The 24,632-nt window shown below is 33.2% G+C and overlaps 1 protein-coding gene across 5 annotated transcripts; it reads right to left on the reverse strand.

The window, feature by feature from the left end:
- Positions 1–881: 881 nt before the first annotated feature.
- On the reverse strand, positions 882–4,221 carry LOC136223536 (uncharacterized). 5 transcript variants are annotated; one of them, XM_066011592.1, is made up of 4 exons: positions 3,878–4,221; positions 3,673–3,741; positions 3,062–3,144; positions 882–1,897 (listed from the first exon to the last, which is right to left on the reverse strand). In XM_066011592.1, exons 2-4 carry the CDS (start codon positions 3,687–3,689, stop codon positions 1,704–1,706), a joined length of 294 nt encoding a protein of 97 aa, XP_065867664.1. In that variant the 5' UTR covers positions 3,690–3,741; positions 3,878–4,221; the 3' UTR covers positions 882–1,703. The 5 variants fall into 5 exon arrangements, 4 of the variants coding, with proteins under 4 accessions (XP_065867664.1, XP_065867663.1, XP_065867665.1 ...); XM_066011591.1 differs by having other exon boundaries at positions 3,662–3,741; XM_066011593.1 differs by having other exon boundaries at positions 883–1,897; positions 3,638–3,741.
- Between the last annotated feature and the right edge of the window lie 20,411 nt (positions 4,222–24,632).

The following is a 24,632-nucleotide window of genomic DNA, read 5'->3' on the forward strand; positions in this document are numbered from 1 at the left end:
CAACTTAATATAATTTTTTAATTTTGTTTTGTCCAATTTTCACGTATATGCAATGGAAATGTCAAGATTCATGCCAACTTATGATCATTAAAGGTAAAATTCCAATTTGTGATCATTACGGGTAAAATTGTTCTTAATTACCAATGTTATAACCAATATGATTAAGTTTTGGATGTATTTAGTTCAACTTGGGTGATGGAGGAGGAATAGACTAGAAAGAATGTCAATATCGGACTATTGTGATGAGATGGATAAAGAATTTTGGACTTAACTAGTACAAAAGCGTGCGTGATATATAATGTCGATGAATTATTTTTGAGATTAATAGTTCAATATATTATAATCATAAATTTTCTTATATTTTAAAGAATAAGATTTAGATTGTTGATTTCTTTAAATAACCATTAAACTTATTATACACATACATTATCATGCATTGTTATTGTATAATTATATAATAGAAATATTTATAGTTTTTTTAATATATAATTTGTAAATCAACTTTCGATTTTTTATTGGATAAACCATAATAATTAAATTTAATACTTTAAAAAGTCAATTAAAAAACACTTTAAGAAGAAAGATATGAAAAAGAATTAATAGTGTTAATTTTACTTCAAATTAGAAAAATGTATGTATAATTATAATTTCTTTTATAATTCTTAGTTTTTTTAATTAAGGTAAATTTTTTTTTATCAACAACAAAAGGCTTGTATTTTTTTTTGAGAAAATGCTTGTAATTTTATTAGATAAGAAAAGAAGTACAACAAGCAAAATGTAAGGAATAAAACCTTACATGATTACAGGAAACAAATACATTGTCCACAAAGGGATGGAAATGACTACAAAAAGCAAGAAGACACCATAAAAGGCATAAAGAACACAAAACAACAATATATTTCTCGTAAATCCAAAAAAAGCATAAACGATAAAATAACAAAGAGCAGATACAATCAGACGGATAAAGAGTTTCGATGAAATATATTAGTACAAACTAAAAAAGCAATAAAAGAATATAGAAATCTAACTTGGTGTGAGGAGGAAGAAGGAAGACCGTTCGTCCTCCTCAAAGTAGATCAACAAAATAGAAAGATTGATAGAAAAATGGAAGAGAAAGGAAGAAGAAGAGAATTTGTAGATTTTTTCTTATTTTCCTACAAAGAAGAAGGAAGTTTTGAGAGAGAGGGCAGTGAACTGCTTCCTTATTACAAGGCAAAACACAAACAGGAAAGTCTTCAATAAGAATTTCCAAATGATTAAGAGAACGAGCCCAAGCCGCTAATTTATGTGCAACCGTATTCGCTTGTCGCCTTTCAAACACAAATTCAATAGATCCAAAATCACATGCCGTCTCAAGCGCTCATAACCTTGAAGTCATGGGTTCAAATCCCGTCTCCGCAACATTTTTTTTACAAAAAAAATCAGAGTTGTCCCCGTTAACTAGTAATTAATTACTCTTTTTCTTTTGGAACGGGAGGAACGAAAGATCACCAACAATAACCCCCAACCAATTTGTCAATTTTTGTGGGAATTATAGCAGTTGTATTGCCGAAGACGAATCAGATGCAACGATGATTGTTCGATATCCACAGTCACGAGCAATTCTTAAAGAAAAGAGAATTGCTAATAGTTCCGCGTGTAAAGCCGACAACGAAAAACCAATTGGACCACCTCCTGACATAGAAACCATCTCGTTGCAGTCTCTAATTACCATGCCAAAAAAAGCCTTCAGATGTTCTAGTCATGAATGACGCATCACAATTTATTTTGTATTGAGTTACCATGGGCGGCACCCAAACATAATCAACTCGGCTATCATGACCCTCTTCCAAATCAGCACGATCAGTTGCTCCATTAACATCTTCCCGCATCTGCTCCAAGCGCTGCTGATAGGCACCTGCAACCAAAAAATAGAATTAATTGAGCTGTGCAACGAAATCGTATTCCCTTTCAAAATTGAGCTGCTCCAACTCTCCATAATAAATAGAATTAATATTGGCAACACATCCATTAGGCAAAGAGATAGCACCGTTATTATAATAACTTTACTCCCCATTATCTCCCACATCATCAATTAAATTCTGTATCTGACACATTTCTAAATTGTAAATATGTTTTTTTTGTAAGAAGTAAATGTGCTATTTCTAAAAACTCTTATGGCAGATTTCCTTCGAATATCACTAACATGACATGGAACATCTTATAGCTAAATATAAACATTAAAATGTAGTTTTTTATTTTTATTTTAAAAAAAATTACAGATAATATAATAAAAAATATTCTTATCTCTTAACTCTTAGTTTAAATTTTAAATTGTATTGATTTCTTAACATGGTATCAAAACATCTTAGGCCGAACAGTTTAACCGTGTGGTTCAAAAGATAATTATAAAACTATTTTTAAGTCTTAACTATCAGCTTAAATTTTTGGGATAAGGTGTTAAATCACAAATTGTACTTCTAACATCTAAAATCGTGTAATTTTACTCCTAACAATTGTAAGTTGGCTAATTAAAAAAAAATCATCAAATTGTATTCTCATGTCACGAATCTGGTCATCCACCCTTCAGATGTGTGAATTTTATCATGCGTTGGTAGTAGGTCACAAACACATTGTCAAAGCAAAATAGAAATCTGCTTGGTTCCGTCTAGCAAATCGCAGAAATGTCTTAAACGCAAGGGAATTAAGCACAATTAACATGTTTTAATTTCCAAATGACACATGCTTTCATCCGGATAGAGGCGACTCTTCACCAACAGATATGTCTCTTCAACACACATATTGAACAATTATAAATAGAGGAGAAATTCATAATTCAGTTTTGGTTGTTCTAGTTCAGAATTTTGTACTATGAAAAGATTATCAGTCACAGATCCAACCTGAACCATTACAGTTACAGTCACAGATCCTCATTCTTTGTACTATGAAAAGATTATCAGAAGTTAAAACATTTCTGATTTAAATCCTTACTGAACTTCCAAAAGCTATACTTTCTGGATAGTTAGCTCAATGATTAAAAAGAACAACAATCATTAGAGTAATAATAATGATCAAAGCTTACCATAGTTTTGGCGAACTGTTGTGAACTCGTAAATGGTCTTTATTAGCGCGCCATATGTCCTTGACTTCAAGGGGCCCATGTGCCTGCCAACGACAAAACAGACAGTATTTTAGGCTGTGGAAAGCGAATATGTCACTAAGAGTGAAGTTGCAGACAGATATGGAAGGCTGCAAGAGATAGCTCCTCAAATAACAAACTGCTCTGAGTTTAATTGTAGGAAACAGTTTAATTGTTGATCAAGGAGCAGATGCAACATTAAGGGGCAGACTGTTCTGAGTTTCAACATAATCTGGTAAATAAAAATTGTGTTAATTAGTAGGGTGCATTATGTTGAAGTTTATCAGCTTACTGATACAGAGGAACTCGTTTGGATTAAGATTCAAAGCTTGGGGGATATGACAATGTTTTTTAGTGTTCATTGTTGTATAGGAATTTCAGCAAAAAGAAGATTGGGATGTAGGAGAAATTGCATTTACTTCAACAAAATTTCAAAAAACCAAATTAAATAGAAATAATTTTGTTAATAATTTCTATGTATAAGCCAATTGACAAATCCAACTGGTAGCAATACTTAACTGCATAAGTTAGTGAGTTATTCACCAGGCAGTTACCGTGTATACACGTGCATTAATCATTCAAAGAAGAACTCTGGATCACATTTTGAACAACGATCGAAGATGCTGAAATGATTGCACGTCATTATTCACTTTCATAGCATTACTAAAACATAATCAATAGACAATCTATCACAAAAACCATGATCAATATGAACTGAACAATCACAATGTGGAACCAGAAATTAAAAATTGAGCATACCTAGCGCAGGTTTGTGAGAATATAGAAATGGAAGTAAACCACAAGCCATGGACACAGCTATTCAGTCCTATATAGTTAGGACTAAAAGCTAGAGGTGATTCTGCGACCGATCTGAAACTCGTGGATCTATGGCATCCCCAAACTTCTCCTTCGCTAACTACTCTTGCCCACTCCATTGTTGATGAAGACTCAAAGTGGATTCCATCTTTGCAGTTCAATCTTGTGTCTCACTACACCATCTCTAAGTTTCTATCTATGGATTGGATTTGATTTCTGAGATGGATTTGAAAGAGATGGCTATCTCACTGGACATTGAAGAATAAGTGAAAGAGGAAAGTGGAAACTGTGCGAGCATTTGCTGTACATATTGCGGTGCCCTTATTTGTTTGGGCTTTTTAGTTCGCGGCCCGTGGAGCACTTTTTCAAAAGGGTCAAATACATGAATATCATAATTAAGTACAAAATTACAACTAAGTCATATTAGCAAACTTAATTCTTAATATATCATAATTCTCTATATATTATAATTTTACACTATCATTTAAAAAATTTAGACTCCAATTCATAAATCATAAACCCTATAAAATATATTCTAGATTTCTAATCTATAAATTCCAATCCTTAAAATATATTAAAAGTACTGATTTTACTAGTTTGATATAATCCAAACTGATGACTTGATATAGTTGTAAATAGTTTTTAAAATATGAATTTGTGTGTAATTTTCCCCAGAAAACCTCTTACACTACAAAAAAGTGGGCTTTTACCAACATTTTTTTAGCAACATTTTGAAAAGGGTAAGTTACACATATGACCAGAATTAGTAGTTTTATTACTCATATATAAAACTTATAAACAAAATTCTAAAATTGTCATATTTTCAAAAATTTAAACTATTTTTATACAAAATGTCACAACACAACCCTTTGAAATAGGGAGTTGGTTATGAATTTAAATTTTTAAATTAAATAATTAATGTTTGATAACTATAATTTTGACAGAATAAAAAATATTTGTTCAGAATCTGTTATTTTAAAATTAATAAATGTTACTATGACAATAGAAGAAAAAACAAGATAGTTTATTGTAAAAAAAATTCTAAATATGAGCTTGTGTGTAATTTCCTCTTTCTTTTTTGCCTTCTGGTCCTCTCTCACGTGATCTTACTCTCCTTTCTTTCAAATTTCTTGTTTGTTTTCTTTCCATGAATCACCATAATTAATAAGATTCCATGTCCATCTCTTTCCATGCCTAAAATTAGCTCACCTCTCTTAATTTTGTCTCTTTTTCTCATATTCACATGGCCTTTGCTTTTTGTTTTTGTCTTTTCGAATTCCTTTTAACTACCTTTCTTCTTTTTTAATTTAATTTTTTTTGCCTTTTATTTTAGTCTTATTTGTTTTTAATATTTTTATCATACATTTAATAACTGCGAAAACTATTTCATTTGTTACAATCATAATTGACCAATATGGGTGCTGTGCTTATTTACATCAAAATATTCATTCACAATAACTTTATGGGTGCTTTATATGGAGAGAGAGAAGATGAAGGGCTGCGTATCCAGATATATAGAAGGTTTATCCAATTTTCGGGACACGAACAACAACACCATTATCGTTGACCCAAACCCAGACACGGTCGCAACATAATCTTGGGTAACATGAGTTCCATCCTTCACCACAATAGCCTCCACTTTGTCATTTTATCGCACTACAGTAGTCGCACCCTCTTCTCCCTTCTTTCCCACTACTTTGGCCTTCCCTGTGTAAGTATTATGTATAGAGTCATTTTAGAACCCAAAATGAATTATATAAAAACATAAGGTTACACTGGGAGTAGCCATAGTTACCTGGACATTTGATTTCTGCCATTTGAATATCTTGAAAATTGTAGGCAGGATAATATTATATGAAGCTGCATATGAAGTGTGTTTATATAGTTTAAGAGCTTGTGAATAGATGCCTATCATGAGTTTTTTTGTGGCAGAAATAATTGAATATTGGATTCCTTTTTTTCACACTAACATTATGAAGAATAAGAATAAGACATATTATATTGTAATTTGTGGATTAAAACAAACAAACATTATTATTATTTAATTTGTGGATTTCCATGAAAAATAAGCCCATTATATTGTAACATTATAAAAAATTAAAATAAATGGATAAGGTGTAAATTATCATAATTAAACTTTTTTGGCAATTTATGGTAAAATTGTACAATTTCATAAGTGAGGACAAATCGGTAGGAGCAAATTTGGACTTTATCCATAAAATAAAATGAAATACATTTAAAAAAAAAGCAGTCAACTTTTTGTTTGTTTAAAGTTTTGTTTCATTTTAATAGGTACTTAAAAAAATTATAAATAAACCACTATACTATTTTAATGAAAATAGGACAAGTTATATTATAATTGTACTCTACCAGTTAAAGGAGGCATGCATATAATTGATTTTGACAAAATAAATGTATCCAAATAACAAATGATTAGGCAGGTGCATAGCTTCAAATGTTATAATACTTTGAGGCCCTTAGAAGGTCTGGAGCACTCAGACTCCGTCTCACCATGAATATGTCTACTTCACATTCATTTTGTACCAGACTCCTAATAATGACAATTTCTATCTTAAATTATTTTCAATTTATCTGCTTTTATTCTTGAGTCTAATCAAACATTGAAATTGTCCAATATCAATAGAAAAAAATGCTCTTCATAACACTAACTATCATACTTATGTTGTCGACCCCCCTTACGGAATCATCATTCTCAATAGCACACCTTTTCAGTCATTCCTCCTTCCTAAAACACTTCCAACAACCCACAGGTGAGGAAGTTATATCCAAGGCTATGACTAGCCTTGCTCCGAAATCAATCCCCAAATCCTTTGCTTCCCTTCTTACAGAAAACATAGACTTCGGCTTTATGGCGCCCTCAGACTTATTGATCATCGCTGAAAATCCCTCAATCAATTTATAAGGAAGGATTGAAGGCATGTGAGCACTCCATCATTGGACGAATCTCGCTTTTGAAAGGGGATACACCATGGAAACATAATGATTTGAAACAAAAACCGAATTCCATCTAGAACATGCAATTGGACTGGAAGGAAAATTCGCTTGGGTGGGGCTTCTACTATATTACCATGCCAACATGGCGGCCTTACACGAAGATTGAGGTCAAGAGGCACTTTCTCTGAAACCAGGTATGATGCGGTTCTCGCCTTGGTCCCAGGGATTCAACATAAAGACACACAGATCCACAACACATGTTTGGGTCAGATTCTACTGCTTACCAAGCATAACCCGGGTTGTAGGCATACCATTACGGTTCGATAGAAACACAATTAAAAAGGCGAGTTCGGGCATTCCGCGCGGGTTCTGATTGACATACACTTGGCTAAGGAAATTCAATACAAAATCCTAGTGGATACCGAATCCAAGCTTCAATGGGTTCAACTAGAGTACGCACATCTATTGGACATTTGCTCCTTCCACCAGGGGATTGGCCATTTGGCTAGCCAATGTCGCAGAAATCTGAGGAAACGTGAGGCTAAGAGGAAAGACAAGGATAAATATGTGTATAGGCCCATAGAATCACCGCCTACGTCTGTTGAAACAGGGGTGAGGGATCATAATATGAAAATAAGTCTTCAAACTCATGACACAACTAGGAGATGGGCTGACTGCAACATCTCTAAGAGTAGCATACCAAGTGAAGACTGGTCCCGTCAAAGAATTTGAGATGAGTGAATTTTGTGTCGACCTTTTTTCCCACATTTCCGTTCTGTCAAACATTCCGTCAGAAATCCTATTCTGTGACGGAAATTGTCCGATTTCCGAGGGTTTTTCCATCAGAAATTATCATTTTTCTATTAGTGAATTTTGGAGCACCGTCAGCAATGTAGACGGAAACTGTGATGGAAATATAGATCACAATGTGCTGACGTTTTAAATGATGTTTTTCCATCAAGATTTTATTCCGTCATAACATGCAAATCTCAACGGAAATTTCGTCAAAAGCACCAAGTATAATTAGATTCACTTTCCGTCAGAAAAATCCATTTCTGACGAATTCCGTCAGAATCTGAGGTTCAACACCATATCCCCCCATATTGTTAAACAAATGAAGTCCTTCTTCAACTAAGCCTGAATGACAACAAGCTGAAAACAAGCTAGTGAAAGTCACTGCATTTGGCTTAACACCAGATGTCATTATACCATCTAAAAGATCTAAACTTTCTTTTCCTTTCCAATGAATTGCTAATCCAGTGGCCATTGATATCCATGTCAATAGATTCTTTACCTTCATTTGTATAAAAATGTCATAAGCATTGTCTAAACACCCACACTTTGAGTACATATCAACTAAGCCAGTGCCAATAAACACATTATTTTCAGGGTTAGAAGTAGTCTTCTCTATGTACCCGTGAATGCAAAGCCCGGTTTCAAGCATACCCAATTGGGAAATTGCAGAGAGAATAGAAACCATTGTAGTATCATTCGGTTTCTCTCCACAAACATCAATCAACATTTCTCTAAACAACATCAGACCATCAAAGGCACATTGCTTGGCTTTTTCCCTTTGTGAGGTGTACCCTGTTATCATCGCATTCCAAGTAACAACATTTCTGGAGAAGCGACAACCCTTGTTTTGCAGGTTTTATCAGTTGAGGCTCTCCTCCAGTTGAATTTCTCTTCAGCAGATCGATGAAATTTCTGTATGCTTATGAAATGCTAATTCTGTATTTGCTATATTCAAGAATCAATCAGTGTGAAAATGAAAATGACAGAGCTCAAGCAAGCTGCGAAAAGTGCTTATGAGAGATACTTACTATATTCTAGAGAAAGTCGAAGTGACAAAGATAGATCAGATAAAAAGACCGATTGATGAGGACTTGCTGTTCGAAAGTCTTGAATCTGGTGCAGAAATAGCACAAGAAAGAGAAAGCAGTCGACGCCCATATAGCTCTTCCAGGCTCACTTACCACCACAAAGAACTTGAAACTTTGAATAGATATGCGCAATCATCTTCTTCCTTCAGGTCTAAGATGGATGTGCAGAGAGAGAAGAAAGAGAAACCCCTAGAATAGAAGTGGATAAGAGAGACATAAGAAGAGAAACGGAAGTCCTACATTAACAATTGAGAGAAGAAAAGGAGAAATGGGAGGTGACCGGTGCAAGGAGTAGCCAGTAGAACGTATAAAGTTCTAAAAGAATGGATGTGATTTGTCTTTATATCATTGGTTTAGAAAACAAAGTAATTTTACTTTGTTTTCAAAGGAAGTGAGGATAACGGGCACCTTATATATGAATATAAATGAATAAAGTGTAGAAATTACATAATTAAAAGACTGCATATATATCTTAAATTGATTGATAAATAAAGTATAAATAAATTAGCAATGTAAAATTATAATAATTAAACCAATATAAAATCATATATTAAATATGAATTCATCGTTCGCAAATTTAATAAACAATCTAAATTCAAATATTCTAAATCACTAAAATTATCAAGAAATTCAAAGGCACTAAAAATAAAGATAAATATTTCATTTTGATATAATGATAATCTTCATTTTTTTAACGGGTATTAGCGAGGTAATGACATACCATCGCATAATTTTTTTGGATAAAATATAAAAAATACGGATGACGTGCAAAAAATACCCCTAAAGTTTAGGGCAATTAGCAATTTTACTGCTATAATTGGCAACCAAGATTTTACCCTCAACATTGATAAGTTGGGTTAATTTCAAACATTATTATAAAATACAGATATTTTATCTTTATTCTGCTCCAATTGCATATCAATTCGTTATAAAAGAAAATTCATATGTTTTTGTTTATTCAAAAATAGAACTGAAGATTGATATTTTTAAATTCGGTAAAATATTTGAATTATTTTTGCCCAACTCGTACAAACCACAATATTGTTTTTTAACATCTAATCATATGTTTGTGATATGTTTACTAATAAGTGATAAAATGATGCACATGAGAGGTGTATATGTCAAAATTACACTAAAAATACAACTAGGAATAAAATTGCACCATTTTTACACATTTTCGACATTAACTTGAAACGAAGGATCATCCAAATTCAAAATGAACATTTACTGAACTAATATAATTTTTCTTTTAAAAAATGTAAAATATATTAATAGAAAAATAAGGACACAGAAATTCTGACGGAATTCCATTTGTATATCCGTCGGAATATGCAAACGCTATAAAATCCGTCAGAATGTCCATCAGAAGCTGACGGAATAAATTTCCATCTGAGATTTCTATCACAAATAAGATGGGAATCTTCCCGCCATAAATATCTGACGGATATATTTGGTCCATCTGAATTTTCCGTTAGTAGTACTGATGGAATCGATTTTTGACGGAAATACGACAGAAATTTCTGACAGAAATATTTCCGTCAAACAATTCCGTCAGTAAATCAATATTTTCTAGTAGTGTAAGATTTATACTAGCCCCAAGGTCACACAATGAATTTTCAATATTCAATTTACCAATGGATCTTTTAGCTTTTTAGGAAGTTGCGCTTGTTCTGCAGTATTAAGGAACAATCTCGATTCAGTTGGATCATGGAGATGTTCTCCAATTTCTTTTTGTTCGACAGAATATCTTTTAGGAACTTGGCGTAAGTCGGCATATGGGCAAGAGCTTCCACTAATGGAATGTTGATATGCAACTTTCTCAATGTATCTAGGACTTTGGAATTTTGCTCTTCCAATTTTTGATTCACGAGCCTGGCTGGATAAGGGACATGCGGTACGTAGGGAGGAGGTGGATTGTACTTCTTCTCGGGTTCCTCCTGAACCTGATCCGACTCTTATTCTTTAGCAACTTACCTGATGTTTTCTGGAACAGTTTGTTCTTTGACATTTTCGGTTCTTTTTTAGGTACCTGCAATATCAGCCACTTTGTTAGTTATCATAGGGTTAGATGTTTCCTTACCAGACTTTAGTGTGATAGCCATGACATCTCCCTTAGGGTTAGGCTCGATATTGCTTGGAATGATCCCCTTTCACTTGGATGAGGATGATGACGCTAATTGATGCACTTGATTCCCTAGATTCTTGATGGAGGCCTGAGTTTGCTTCATGAATTGCATCATCATGGTTTTCAAATCTGGCTCAACCTCCTCTTTACCTTGAATAGGCTGTTTGTATTGTTGCTGAGGTTGATGTTTGTATTAACCTCCTTACTGTTGCTGGTATCTCGATTGCTCTTGTTGGCTTTGTTGTTGAGTCCACCCAAAGTTGGGATGATTCTTGGTTGCAGGGTTGTATGTATTCGAGTAAGGATTGGGTGGATTTTTCTGATTGTAACTAGCATAATCACATTGTTTTTTGTTGGCTTTTCCTGGTTTTACTACTGGACAGTTGATATTGAAGTGGTGACCACCACAAAAGTCCAATTCATCAGAAAATGGTGGTTCACTGTGAATGGAAGACACGTTCATCTTGCTGATCTGCTTAGCAAGTTGTTCCACTTGTGTTGTCAGTTTTGAGAAGGTATCAGAATTTGGAGTCCTTTTTCCATCACTCCTAAGTGAGTGACAGTTGTAACTTGTGCTAACCACTCTTTCAATGAGATCATACAGGGCTTGTGGTTGAAGATCTTCGGGGTTACCATTTGCAATGGACTCAATCTGAATGTTATAACTATTGGTGACTCCGTTGTAAATTTTTTGAACCTGCATCCACATGGGAATGCCATATTTTGGTACCCTTCTCAACAGCTCCTTGTAACGTTCCCAAGCCTCGACTAATGACTCATCTTCTTCTTGCATGAAACGAGATACCTCGTTTCTCAACTTGATAGCTTACCTTGGTGGAAAATACTTCATCAGGAACGCACTAGCCATTTCCTGCCATGTAGTTATTGATCCCGGTTGAAGGTTCTTCAACAAAAGTCTTGCTTTGTCCTTCACAGAAAAATGAAAAAGCTTTAACCGGATCACATCATCTGCCACCCCCTATTCATCCTGAACGTGTTGCACATTGTAACAAAATCATGAACATGAGCATTTGGGTCTTCACTGAACTGAACATCAGCTTGTAGCATTTGTATCATAGATGCCTTGATCTTGAACAGATTGTTCCCCTCATTAGGCATCACAATACATGATGAGTTCCTTTCAGTAGTAGGTCTAGAGTAGTCTCTTATCCTCATGAATGGTGGATTGTTGTTTTCACCTTCTCCTTCAGGCATAAGTGGAGGATCTGCTCCACGACCAGCCATTCTTCTTTGTCTTTGTCGCTCTCTTTGTCTTACTCGTTGAGCTGCTACATGATTCCTTCTGCACGTCCTTTCTATCTCAAGATCGAGTGGAATGGGTGGAGGTCCAGCTCTACGTATAGACTACAAGAAAAACCTGTCTTTGGCTACACCATTGAGCAAACAGATCAAAAACACCTTGTCTTATAGAAATTTTTAGATAAAATTTTTGCTTTCAAAATGGAAATAACAAAAGGAAAAAGGAAAAGGAAAGCTAACTGGCGTATAGGTAGAAGACTGCAGTAAAGACACCTTGACCTTAGCCCCCTTCACAAGGAGACCAAAGCTTCTATAAGGGACAGAGACAGCTTCCGCCTTCTCCCCTATGGAGACGCCATCCGCCTTCGACTTCTTGGCGGCTAGGATAGTCTCCATCTCAGCGGAAGGATGCTTTCCCTCCTACTTGCTCATGGTTATCTTGGGCTTCCAGAGCCTTTTACCTCTTCCTATGGTCTGCAATCACATTGGCTGTGTTAGTCTTCCCCTGCCAAAGGGATAAAAGGAAAATATATCAGATATAATGAAGTAGACAAAAATATCTTCGCAGAGGTCTTGATAGGAGTTATGGTGGATCTCTCTGTTGCGGATCTATAGCAAAGGCATGTCTGCCTTTATACACTCAAGAGCTTGGTCATACACCCAAACGTTTGGCTTAACCGACCATAATAGCTTAAAGGCGCCTTTTTCCACTGAGTTAAGAATGAAGCCCCTACTTGCCCGCTCCTTAGGTTTATAATTCCACGATGTCGGGAATCCTAAAGATACACCATCCGACAACTTAACGAAGGAGACAGATTCATATTAACCATTGTTGATGATTTTTCAAGAGCTTTATGGGTTGTACTTTTTAAAACCAAAGACCTGGTGCCACATTTGATTGAGAACTTCATCAAATTAATGCATACTCAATTTGAAGCCAAAATCAAGACTCGCAGGTCTGATAATGGGACAAATTTTACTAGTCAACAAACCCAATCTGTGCTTAAAAAGGCAGGGATCACTTATCAAAAGAGTTGTATAAACACTCCACAGCAGAATGGTACAGTTGAGAGAATGCATAGAAGCTTGACTAATGTGGCTAGAGCTTTATTGAAGCAAGGAAGTCTTTCCACTAAGTTATGGGGAGAAGCTTTGTTGCATGCTGCAACTTTAATGAATGTGTATCCAACAAGAGTTTTGAACTGGAAGACTCCATATGAGGTATTGTATGAGAAAGCACCTGATTATGGACACTTCAAAGTTTTTAGCTGTATTGCTTATGTTGTCAATACAGATAACAAGAAAGGGAAATTTGAAGATAGAGCTTCTAAATGTATCTATTTAGGAGGTTCAGCTCGACAAAAAGGATGGAAGCTGTACAATCTTATAACACATTCCCTTTGTATATCTAGAGATGTGCACTTCATCGAAACAGATTTTGTTTTTACTAATAAATCTCCTTCTTTAGTAGCAGGTCCACAACAGGATAGCACAATTATTCCTCATTGTGTAGAAGATGATATGTTTAATGACTTGCAGTTTTCATCAGAGGACGTGTTTTAAGAAAATATAGAAGATCCTGTGGAAGTAGTTTCTCTAGATCCTGTGGAAGTAGTTTCTTCAGATCAAACTTTAAATAATGATTCAGCAAGCATTGACCAAGAAGAATTACAATCTCTTGAACATCCACAAGAGAATGTATTGAGAAGATCAACTAGAACCATTAAAGCTCCTGCATGGACATCTGATTTTGTCACAAACGCAGTTTTTACAGACATGCATGCTGCATTCTTAAGTAATATCGCAAAGATTCCCGAGCCAAGTTCTTATGCAGCAGCAAGCAAGGATCCAAACTGGCTTCAAGCTATGAAGTTGGAGATAGAAGCATTAGAGAAGAATAGGACATGGAGCACGACTAGTCTACCAAAGGGAAAGAAAGCAATTTCTTCTATGTGGGTGCTAAAAGTTAAGTACAAGCCAGATGGGAGTCTGGACAAATACAAAGCAAGGTTAGTATCTAAAGGCTATAACCAAAAGTGGGGAATTGATTATCATGATAGTTTTTCCCCTGTTGCTAAGGTAGTTACTGTGAGATTGATAATTGCTTTATCTGCTCATTTCCAATGGGAAATATTTCAGATTGATGTGAATAATGCATATTTGCATGGATACATAGAGGAAGAACTTTATATGCAGCCACCAGAGGGTTATAATGCCAAACCAGGAGAAGTCTGTAGATTGTATAAGTCCAATTATGGCCTGAAACAGGCTGGAAGGCAATGGAATAAGCAATTTACTAACACTTTACTTGAGTTGGGTTTTATCAAGTCTATTCATGATTATTGCATGTTCACTAAGAGAGTTAATGGAGAATTCATAGTTTTGGTGGTGTATGTGGATGATATTTTGTTGACAGGAATTTCTGTGATACTTATCTCAGAGGTAAAAGAAGCTTTAGATAAAGCTTTCACAATCAAGGACTTAGGAGTTTCAAAATACTTCTTGGGAGTTGAATTGAACAAATCAGAAACTGGTTTTATATTGTCTCAAAGCAAATATATTAGAGATATGGTGGCTGAGGCTGGTTTAAAAGATGCAGCTGAAGTTGTAAGCCCATTGCCTGCAGGAATTGAGTTAACTGTTGAAAGTCCTCTTATTGATAATTGCGATCAATATAGGAGAATGATTGGAAAATTTCTGTATCTTGGTTTCACAAGACTAGATATAAGTTATGCAACACAACAATTAAGTTAATTCCTTCAGAGTCCAACAAAGATACATTTGAATGCTGCAATTCATGTATTGAAATATTTGAAGGGCACTGTCGATATGGGATTGTTATATGCGAAGCAGTCAAATATGCATTTAAGAGCCTTTTGTCAGAATGATTTCAAAGAACAAGAATTGAAGTTATCAGGCTACAGTGATACTGATTGGGCTAGGCGCAAGGAAACTAAAAGATTAGTTGGAGGGTATTGTGTATTTTTGGGCAATTCATTAATTTCCTGGAAAGCAAAGAAGCAACCAACTGTTAGTAAGTCATCTGTTGAAGCTTAATACATGTCCATGGCAGTTGCTTCGTGTGAGATTAAATGGATTACATATCTCTTGAGGGAATTGAAACTGAAGGTAGAAAAACCAATTCCATTGTTCTGTGATAATGCTGCTGCTATGCACATAGCAGAAAATCCTGTGTTTCATGAAAGGACAAAACACTTAGATATTGATTGTCACATTGTGAGGGAGCATTTACAAAGTGGACTATTATGTACTCCTTTTGTACACTCTGAAGATCAGTTGGCTGATGTGTTTACGAAGCCTTTATCATACAATCAAATGAAGCCTGTTATTTCGAAGATGGGCATTGTTAATCTGCCAGATGCTAATTCTAGCATACATAAGGAGATTAAGAAGTATTCTTCGTGAGGAGGGGGTGTTAAAGTTAAAATTACACGCTGGAAAGTTTGTTAGGGTGTTAGTGTGAAATTACTTTTAAGCCCTTCCTTGTTTGTATATATATTACATGTAAACATCTTCTTCATTCTATGAGAAATCGAATACTTTTTTCTTCTATTATTTCTATTCTAGTTTTCACGACTCCCTAGTGTTTTACTTCATAGTTTTAAAATCAAAAGTTTTCGTCGCTATAAACAACCAAAACCATCTTAATCCAATCGTTTGGACTTCAAAAACCTGTGGATAGTTAATGATTATGCGAAATCCCTATGGGATCGATCTTTATATGTAAGTATATTGTATTACTTGGTACAATAGAGTGCACTTGCTCTAAAAAGCACGTATACGTTTTATACGCATCAAGTTTGACATTCTAGACACTTTTCAATTTTTTATATGCTAACGCGGAGCCAACCTAGGCCTGTTTTAGTTTTTGATCCAGAAATAGAGTGCGCATTTCGGAGGAATCAGTGTGAAGGATGAAACCTCATCATGGACGAGAATGGAGAGAGAACGATCATGGACATGTTAACTCCAAATTGCCTCGTGGTTACCTCTAGCATTGTAGAACCGACCATAGCCACACATAACTTCTAAATCAAACCGACTATGATCCAACTTTTTCAAAATGTCAAGCAATTCGGAGGAGATGCTAGAGAAGACCCCAATGCTCATCTTACAAAATTTATTAAGCATTGTTCTTTATTCCGTACTAATGGCGTTACAAGTGACGTTGTTAAACTGAAATTATTTTCCTTTTCTCTCAGGGAAGATGCTATTGACTGGTTGGAATTTTTGGATGCCGGATCCATCACAACTTGGGACGATACTATATTAAAGGTATGACATCTTAATGCTTATGTGAAAAGAACCTCAAAGCACATGTGGCCTTACGATGACACGTTTTTCATCTAAAGAAAACACACTTTTAATTGAAAAGTTACTTAACCATCAGATGACACTTGTTATATATGACTGTCATGGTTGTCTGAAAACAAAAAAAATGACAAATGAAATTAAGTCGCGCGGCCAACCAAAACATTTGACTAATAGTTTAGCTCATATATAAACCAAAAGCTATACGATAAATTAGGTTTCTCCTTTAGCTCCAAGGTTCAGCTCTCCCATCCCTCTCTTTGGCTATCTCCATGGTAGCTTTCTACATGCAAATCTCTGTTTCTGAGATCGAAACACGAAAATGGTAAGCTATATTTACTCTATTCTTTGATGTATTAGGGTTTCATTGTTCCTTAATCTATCTTTTCCTCATCAAACCTGTAATAATCATCAGATTTACTCTTACGGATGTGGATTTTAGCTTTTGGAATAAGGATGTATTAATTGTCAGACTTTCTCGCTATACTCTTATGCCAAAAATCAATGGATATCACATAATAAGTGAAAGTAGATATTACTAATATAAAGGGTAAATTACATATATGGTCGTTAATATACAGATATTCTAATAATAATTATTAAAATAATTATAAAAAATAATAAAATAATTATAATTATAATAAGTAATGATAAATTACTGAAATGAACTGAACCGTTTGATACTGAAACTAAGTAACAAAGAACAGAGTCTTAGTTGTTACGAAATAAGCAAGTTTAGGGAGTTTGTGAGACACTTATAAAGTTTAAGAAGTTAATCTACTTTTATGGACAAGTTCAGGGAGTTGGTAATACAAAATAATCAAGTTCAATGAACTAGTAAGACACTTGCAAAGTTTAAGGAGCCAATCTAATATTATGGACAAGTTCAGGGAGTTGGTGATGTATTAGGCTATTAAAGTTCTTGAGAACAACAATTACCATGGAACAGCGTTTTTTATTTTCGAAAATCATATTTTTTTGAGATTTCCCTCTCTAAAAATTCGCTCTCTCCTAACCAAACAACGCGAAAATGACCTCCAAATGAAAATTTTCAAGATTTGAAGTTCTTTAGAATATCATTAACTCTTTGAACTTTATTTGAGATCATCAACGATCATTTTGAGGCGTTGAGTGGCCAACAGTGTCAAAAGTATAAAATTCAATGGCCATAATGTTAAAAAGAGCAAAGTTCAGTGGCCATTGGTGTAATTTACACGTAATATATAGGTTGATATAAGTGTGAAAGTATCAACCTACTCCTGGATTAAGTAGTGGGGAGGTTCCCTGCATTTGAATCTTGTGGGCTTCTTTTTTATCATTGAGATTTTTGGAGATGAATTTGATATTTATTTAGACTTGGTCGGAAACAAATGTTCTGTTGTGAGCGGCTTGTAATTGAAAATTGAATGATGTGATTACATAATTAATAAATGTGTGAATAGATGGGGACGAGATGGGGTGATTAAGGAACGTTGGTTTTCAATGAGTAATAAGAGTCGTTATTCGGTGTATTCATTAATATCGGAATAATTGGTACAACAGACTTCACAAGGAGACTATAATACCCTTCAGAGAATGAGTCATGGATACTCATCTACTCATTCTTGATTTAGAATATCTATCATTTAATCGGTTTAATTTAAAATTACTTGTTTGAAGTGGTTCAATTAATTTGTGGAATGTCTTAGTTTCTTGTAAAATTTGAAAATTTTCTCCCTAGGGACTAATTCAGCCGGTCCTCGAGTTCGTCCTTCACTATTTTGTGGTTTTTGTCCCGTTGCCAACCATTACGAACAGTGGGGGGTGCAAACTGTGTAATGAGCATTCTTAAATAAATATATTATTTTAATCCCAAACATATTAGGTCTTCATTCCTCTCACGCAAATGGATTCCAGTTATTCCATTTTTCGTGGCTCGAGCCATGAGCATTATTCTCGGTTCACAAGGTTCCCTCATGTCATTAACTTGTTTTCCTTTATCCTTTATATTAAGGTCCCTACTAACCTTGTCCTTTTCTTCCTCTACGTAATGTGCAAGACGATGGCTATCATCACAACGTACAAAACTCTGACCCTGTAGCCACTAATTCTTCCAAAGTTCTAAGGAGATCTTTGTAACACTTCCTCTTTAACGATTCACAAGTTCATTTTTCCAGGGCGTCTATGGCAACCTCCAAAAGAGGCCATCTAATGAAACATCGTAAAATCATCTTTAGGAGGCTTGTAACCTTTTGCTGGACATCGTGAAGATCGGTACTTACCCACTGAGCTTTCACTGCTCCCACAAATCAAACTACAATTAGGCCCTTTAAATCTCAGAATGAATCTAAAGATCCTTATAATAACACATATACTATTCATGAGCTACATGGTGAGAAAAATCTTACACATCATATCATCTTATTGAGTGTACATGTTCATCATCGTATAGAGATCATTTTGATTTTCTACGTTAGAACATTGAGACAAATGAAGAGTTTTCCAATGAGGTGGAAAAGGTGTATCGATCATGCGCTACAAGAGGGGAGTGTGGGATGGTATCTGGTAAAACACAATTCCATAAAACATAGAATAATACTTCTTAGGACTTTCTCGTCGAAGTATTCTCAGTGTTTTCATTAGGAAGGACGTAATCTATGACTTATTTGTCTTTCTTATGTCAAATGATCTGCTTCTCAGGCAAAACATTATTGTTGGTACTATAATCATAGATTTTAGGTATGTCACGTCCCTTTTCTTCATTGTGTCTAAAGAAGGATGTTTAATCATTTGTTAGATAAGTCCATAACTGTTGATTTTCCTGTTGTAACTACAATTAAATCTCCGCCATATAGACCTGAGTCAATTGCATCTTTTACAACATGTGGCGAGCAACATTGAATTAGGATAAGTCGTAGAGTTCCGAGTTGTATCTCGTTTTTAAGTTGTATTATACTCGAGATTATGTACCTCAAGCTCTTTCTCATTATGGTTTGAGATCATTTTTGCTCCCAACGTGGGATCTAATGCCTTTTTTGGCTCATTTGGTTGAGGAATGGACTTCGTTTCAGTGGTATCTCTAAACAGTTAGTCGTCCCTGTTCTTTATTACTTAATTTTAGTATCAATCAGTTCAGTTCAGTAATTAATTCAGTTCAGTTCAATAATTTATCACTACTTATTATAATCATAATTATTTTTTATAATTATTTTTTTTCATTATTACTATTATCATTATTATTAGAACCGTTATTATTTTTTTCATATTTTTATTTTAATTATTGCTATTTTTAAAGGATTATATTATTATTTCAGTTTCAGTACAATTCAGTTCAGTTCAGTTCAGTTCAGTTTTTTTCACTCATAAAGAACATAGCTTATCTAGAGGTTGTAAAGTAGGATCACGCTCTACACCAAATGTTGGGTGTAGTCCAATCTTCAAGTTGACTTTCACAAATGCTAGTTGATATGCGTTGGGTTGGACCCTTAATTAGGTACACTTTGATACCAAAGTTAAAAAAACCAGTTAGAATAAAAAATGGAATATCACATAATTAAGATAAAGAAAGTAGATAACACTCATTTATAGAATGTCATGAGTGTGAAAGCAATATTGTACACTAGACTAGACGGTGGGGTGACTCCAGGTATTCGTGATGTTGTCGCCTTCTCCTGTATTGTTGGGTTTTTAAAAGATGAATGGGCCTCACAAGATGATTTGTGCTTCTACTTAGATTTGATCCAGAGCATATTGTTTCATATTTTCAGTTCGGTTTGATTGTTAAACATCCAATTTAAACTAGAGATAGGTTGCAAAAATGTCTCAAAAGTTGACCGTCAGGAGCAATTTTACTTCTAACGTATAAACTGGTGCAATTTTACTCCTAACTAATGTTGGCAGCAAAGAATAATTTTACCATTAAAATATACATTAGCAAGTTGAATCAATTTCATATATCGTTATAAAACACATATATTGTTTAAAGAAAACAAATTTCACATTTTTGATGATTTATAATAGAATTGGAGATTAATATTTTTAATTTGACGGAATATTTGGATTGTTTTTATCCAACTCGTACGTTTAACAGTATATAATTTTTAATTTTTTTCCATGTCTATTCATAGGTTTATGATCTATTACTAATGTGAGATAGAATGATGCACATGCTAAGTGTAAATGACAAGATTAATGACAGAGAAGACAATTTGATGAATTATTTTTGAAATAACCCAACTTGCCAATGTTAGGGGTAAATTTTCTCTTAACAACCACTAGAGATAAAATTACACAATTTTAGGTACTATAGGTAAAATTGTTCATCCTTATTCCATTCTGTTTTTTTTTTTTACTTATCCATTTAAACTATAAATTGAGAATTTGATTAACCATTTTAGAATTAAGAAGTTAATTAATTAGAGAACTAGTTAATTTTAACTCATAAAATAAATAATAGATGGTCGAATTGGCTCTTCAAGTTGGCATGAAGGGTCGTTTTAGCCCAAATCAATCGTTGAGTATCAACCCAGGCATGTCCTTTGTTACTTAATTTCAATATCAGTAATTTCAATTCAGTTCAGTAGCATTCGGTTCAGTAACATTTAGTTCAGTTCAATAATTTATCATATTTATTATAATTATAATTATTTACATATAATTTATTATTATTTATTATGATTTATATGTAATTTATTATTATTTATTATGATTTATATGTAATTTATAATTTAACATTATTTATATATAATTCATCATTATTTATTATAATTATAATTAATTATTTATATTATATATATAATTTAACATTTGTTATATATAATTCATCATTATTTATTATACTTATAATTATTTATGTATACAATTTATAATTTATTATATATATAGTTTATCATTATTTATCATTATTAATTTATTATTAATTATATATTTTATATATTATTTATAATTAAATATTCTTTAAATATAATTCATCATTATTTATTATACTTATAATTATTTATATATAAATTTTATTATTTCAGTTCAGTAATTTCAGTTCAGTTCAATTTAATCAAAAAGAACAGGGCCTCGGTCTTTAAAATTGGTGTGAATAGTCAAATTAATACAAGATCAAATCAGCACTTAAAGTATAATATATTTTTGATACCCAAACTTTATCATGTTTATGTTTTGATATCTGAGTTAAAAGGTTGAAACCGCACTAACAAAGGAAATCTCTTAAAATAGGAGTATGATCCACAAACAATTTATTCTAATAGAAACTTCTCGAAACAAAGAGACAAACCTCATTAAACCCCAAAATAGTATTAATGCATCCATATTATGCAACTGCTGATGACTCTTTTGAAATCATGAATACTGTAAACGTTTTTCTTTTATTTCTTATAAATAATTTTTTAGTATCAGATATAACAAAAATAAATTTTGGATATATTTTATTTACAAAGAGAAAATACTCAATTGAATAAGAATTAATTGAATTTACAATTTTAAGTCTATTGATTTTTTTCTAATGAAATAATTCTATTAAGTGATAGAATGCGAGAGAAATAAATAAAAGTCAAAACCGCACTAATAAAAGAAATTTCTAAAAATCTCTCGAAATAGAATTATGAGTCACGAACAATTAATTCTGATAGAAACTCCTCGAAACAGAGACAAAAAAAAAACTTAACTAGTGTGTCGATATTCTACACTAGCGCATAAAGTAATCTGTCCATTGAGTACGACAGGGACAAGATAACAAATGCCTAGAAGTCTAAAATATGAACATATTTTCTATGATATCGACCCAACATTTCTTATTTTATTATATTCTTAATTCTATTTTTTAATGGATAAAAATTTATTCGGTCTCTCAAAAATTTATTTATTTATTTATTTGGCTTGGACTTGATAATTGCGTCAAAGCGTTCTGCGGCTGCGTATTATATAATAGTTTTTAAGTATAAAAATAGATTTTAGATATCCAAATATAAACATGATAAAGTTCGGATATCAAAAATATATTATATTTTTAGAGTTGATTTAAAATTGACCCTACATACCAACTGGAAGGACCAATTTAATCCTTTATTTTAAAATAAGTATAAGAGTATGACTTTCCTTTTCTTTTTCTGTTTGAAAATTGTACCATTTTGTAGATTTTTAAATAAGAACCCATACACTTATTGAATCGTAATAACAAGATTTCGCCATTTTCCTGTGAGAAATAAAATCTCATAAACGTCTTGGTTAAACATTATATCCACTATATAGTGCAGTTAACCAGAGATGAAAATATAGTAGCTACCAGTTTTAAATTTTGAAGAAACTGATGGATTAGCTTCGTGTTTTATATCTAAAAAATTATTATTATTATTATTATTATTTTATTGTTTAAGTGAATCCGACAACTAGTCTACCAGTTTCATATAACACTATTTTAAAAAAAGGATAAGGTATCAAAATAGGTCTAAGGTTTTTGGGAAAGTACCAATTTATGCTCAACGTTCAAAATAGAACTAATATAAGCTTAACGTTTATAACATAATATCAATTTAGGCTTAACGTTCACAATATAACATCAATTTAGGCCTCGCGTACAAAATAGCATCAATATAGGCTTAACGTTTACAAAATAATATAAATTTAAGCTTAGCGTTTACAAAATATATACAATTTAAGCTAAACGTTGTAATTAAATTAATCATATTATATTCTTTTCCTATTAACTTTATATGTTATCTTTTTATTTAGCTTTATATTTTTATTTATTATAATACAATTGATTAGTATTCTTGCCCATTCAGATCTTATATTTTTTTTTTCATCAACGATTCCATGACTACTAAATCTCATTGCTCATGTAATATATGCAAACTAAAAGTGATTGAATATCCACAATATTTCGAACACTAACATGTATCAGTATTATTTTAACTAGTGTTCGAAATATTGTGGATATTCAATTACTTTTAGTTTGCATATATTACATGAGCAAATATAAGGTTTTAATGGGCAAGAATACTAATTAATTGTATTATAATAAATAAGAAAATACAACTAAATAAAAAGATAACATATAAAGTTAATAGAAAAAGAATATAATATGATTAATTTAATTATGACGTTTATCTTAAATTGGATATATTTTGTAAACATTAAGCTTAAATTCGTATTATTTTGTAAATGTTAACCCTATATTGGTGCTATTTTGTACGTGAGGCCTAAATTGATGCTATATTGTAAACGTTAAGCGTAAATTGATATTATGTTGTAAACATTAAGCCTATATCGGTGTTATTTTGAACGTTAAGTCTAAATTGGTACTTCCCCAAAAACCTTAGACCTATATTGATACCTTATCCTTTTAAAAGAATTATGTAAACCGTGGAATGTTTATAAAATTATACTAGCTGCCGGTTTTACCAAACAGAACATAATTTTTAAACAGCACCTTGCTGATTTTATTTGTCATAGAACATAATCTCAGTTTTTGACTGTTTGTTTACTGCGGGAACTAGTGGATCTTCCATGGTGGAAATTGAGGGAAGTGGAGTTGGAAACTGCGACTCAGAAAATGGAAATAAAAGAATCCAATTCGGCCAAGAAGAAGAAGACCGCCTTAGTGCGTTGCCGGATTTTCTTATTCACCGCATCCTCTCCTTTCTGCCAGCAACCGATTTAGTTAAGACTTTAGTTCTATCCAAATGGTGGAAGTATCAATGGACTCATGTTTCTGTTCTCAAATTCTTTCCTAAAGATGGCATGTCTCACGAAATGTTTTCCAATTTCATTGACAAAACCCTAATTCTCCATGATTGCTTCAATATGGACAAATTCTTCATCAAATTGAAACCTTTCACTGAGTATCAATCTCCTAAGTTGGATTCCTGGATTCGTTTTGCTGTGAGAAACGATGTAAAGGAGCTCATTGTCAATTTCAATACCGACATCGTCTACTACTCCTTGCCGCAATTTCTTTTCAACCATTCTTCATTGGTTGCATTGAAGTTATCTACATGTCATTTAATGTCGGTTGGAAAAGTAAATTGGGAGTCTCTCAAAACTTTGTGGTTATGTGATTGTGAAGTGGACAATAAAGCATTTGAGAATGTTTTATGTGGTAGTCCTCTCCTTGAACACTTACAATTATGGAACTGTTATTTGTTTCCAGAGCTTG

Source organism: Euphorbia lathyris, chromosome 3 (genome assembly GCF_963576675.1).
Source record: "Euphorbia lathyris chromosome 3, ddEupLath1.1, whole genome shotgun sequence".
Classification (NCBI taxonomy): Eukaryota; Viridiplantae; Streptophyta; class Magnoliopsida; order Malpighiales; family Euphorbiaceae; genus Euphorbia; species Euphorbia lathyris.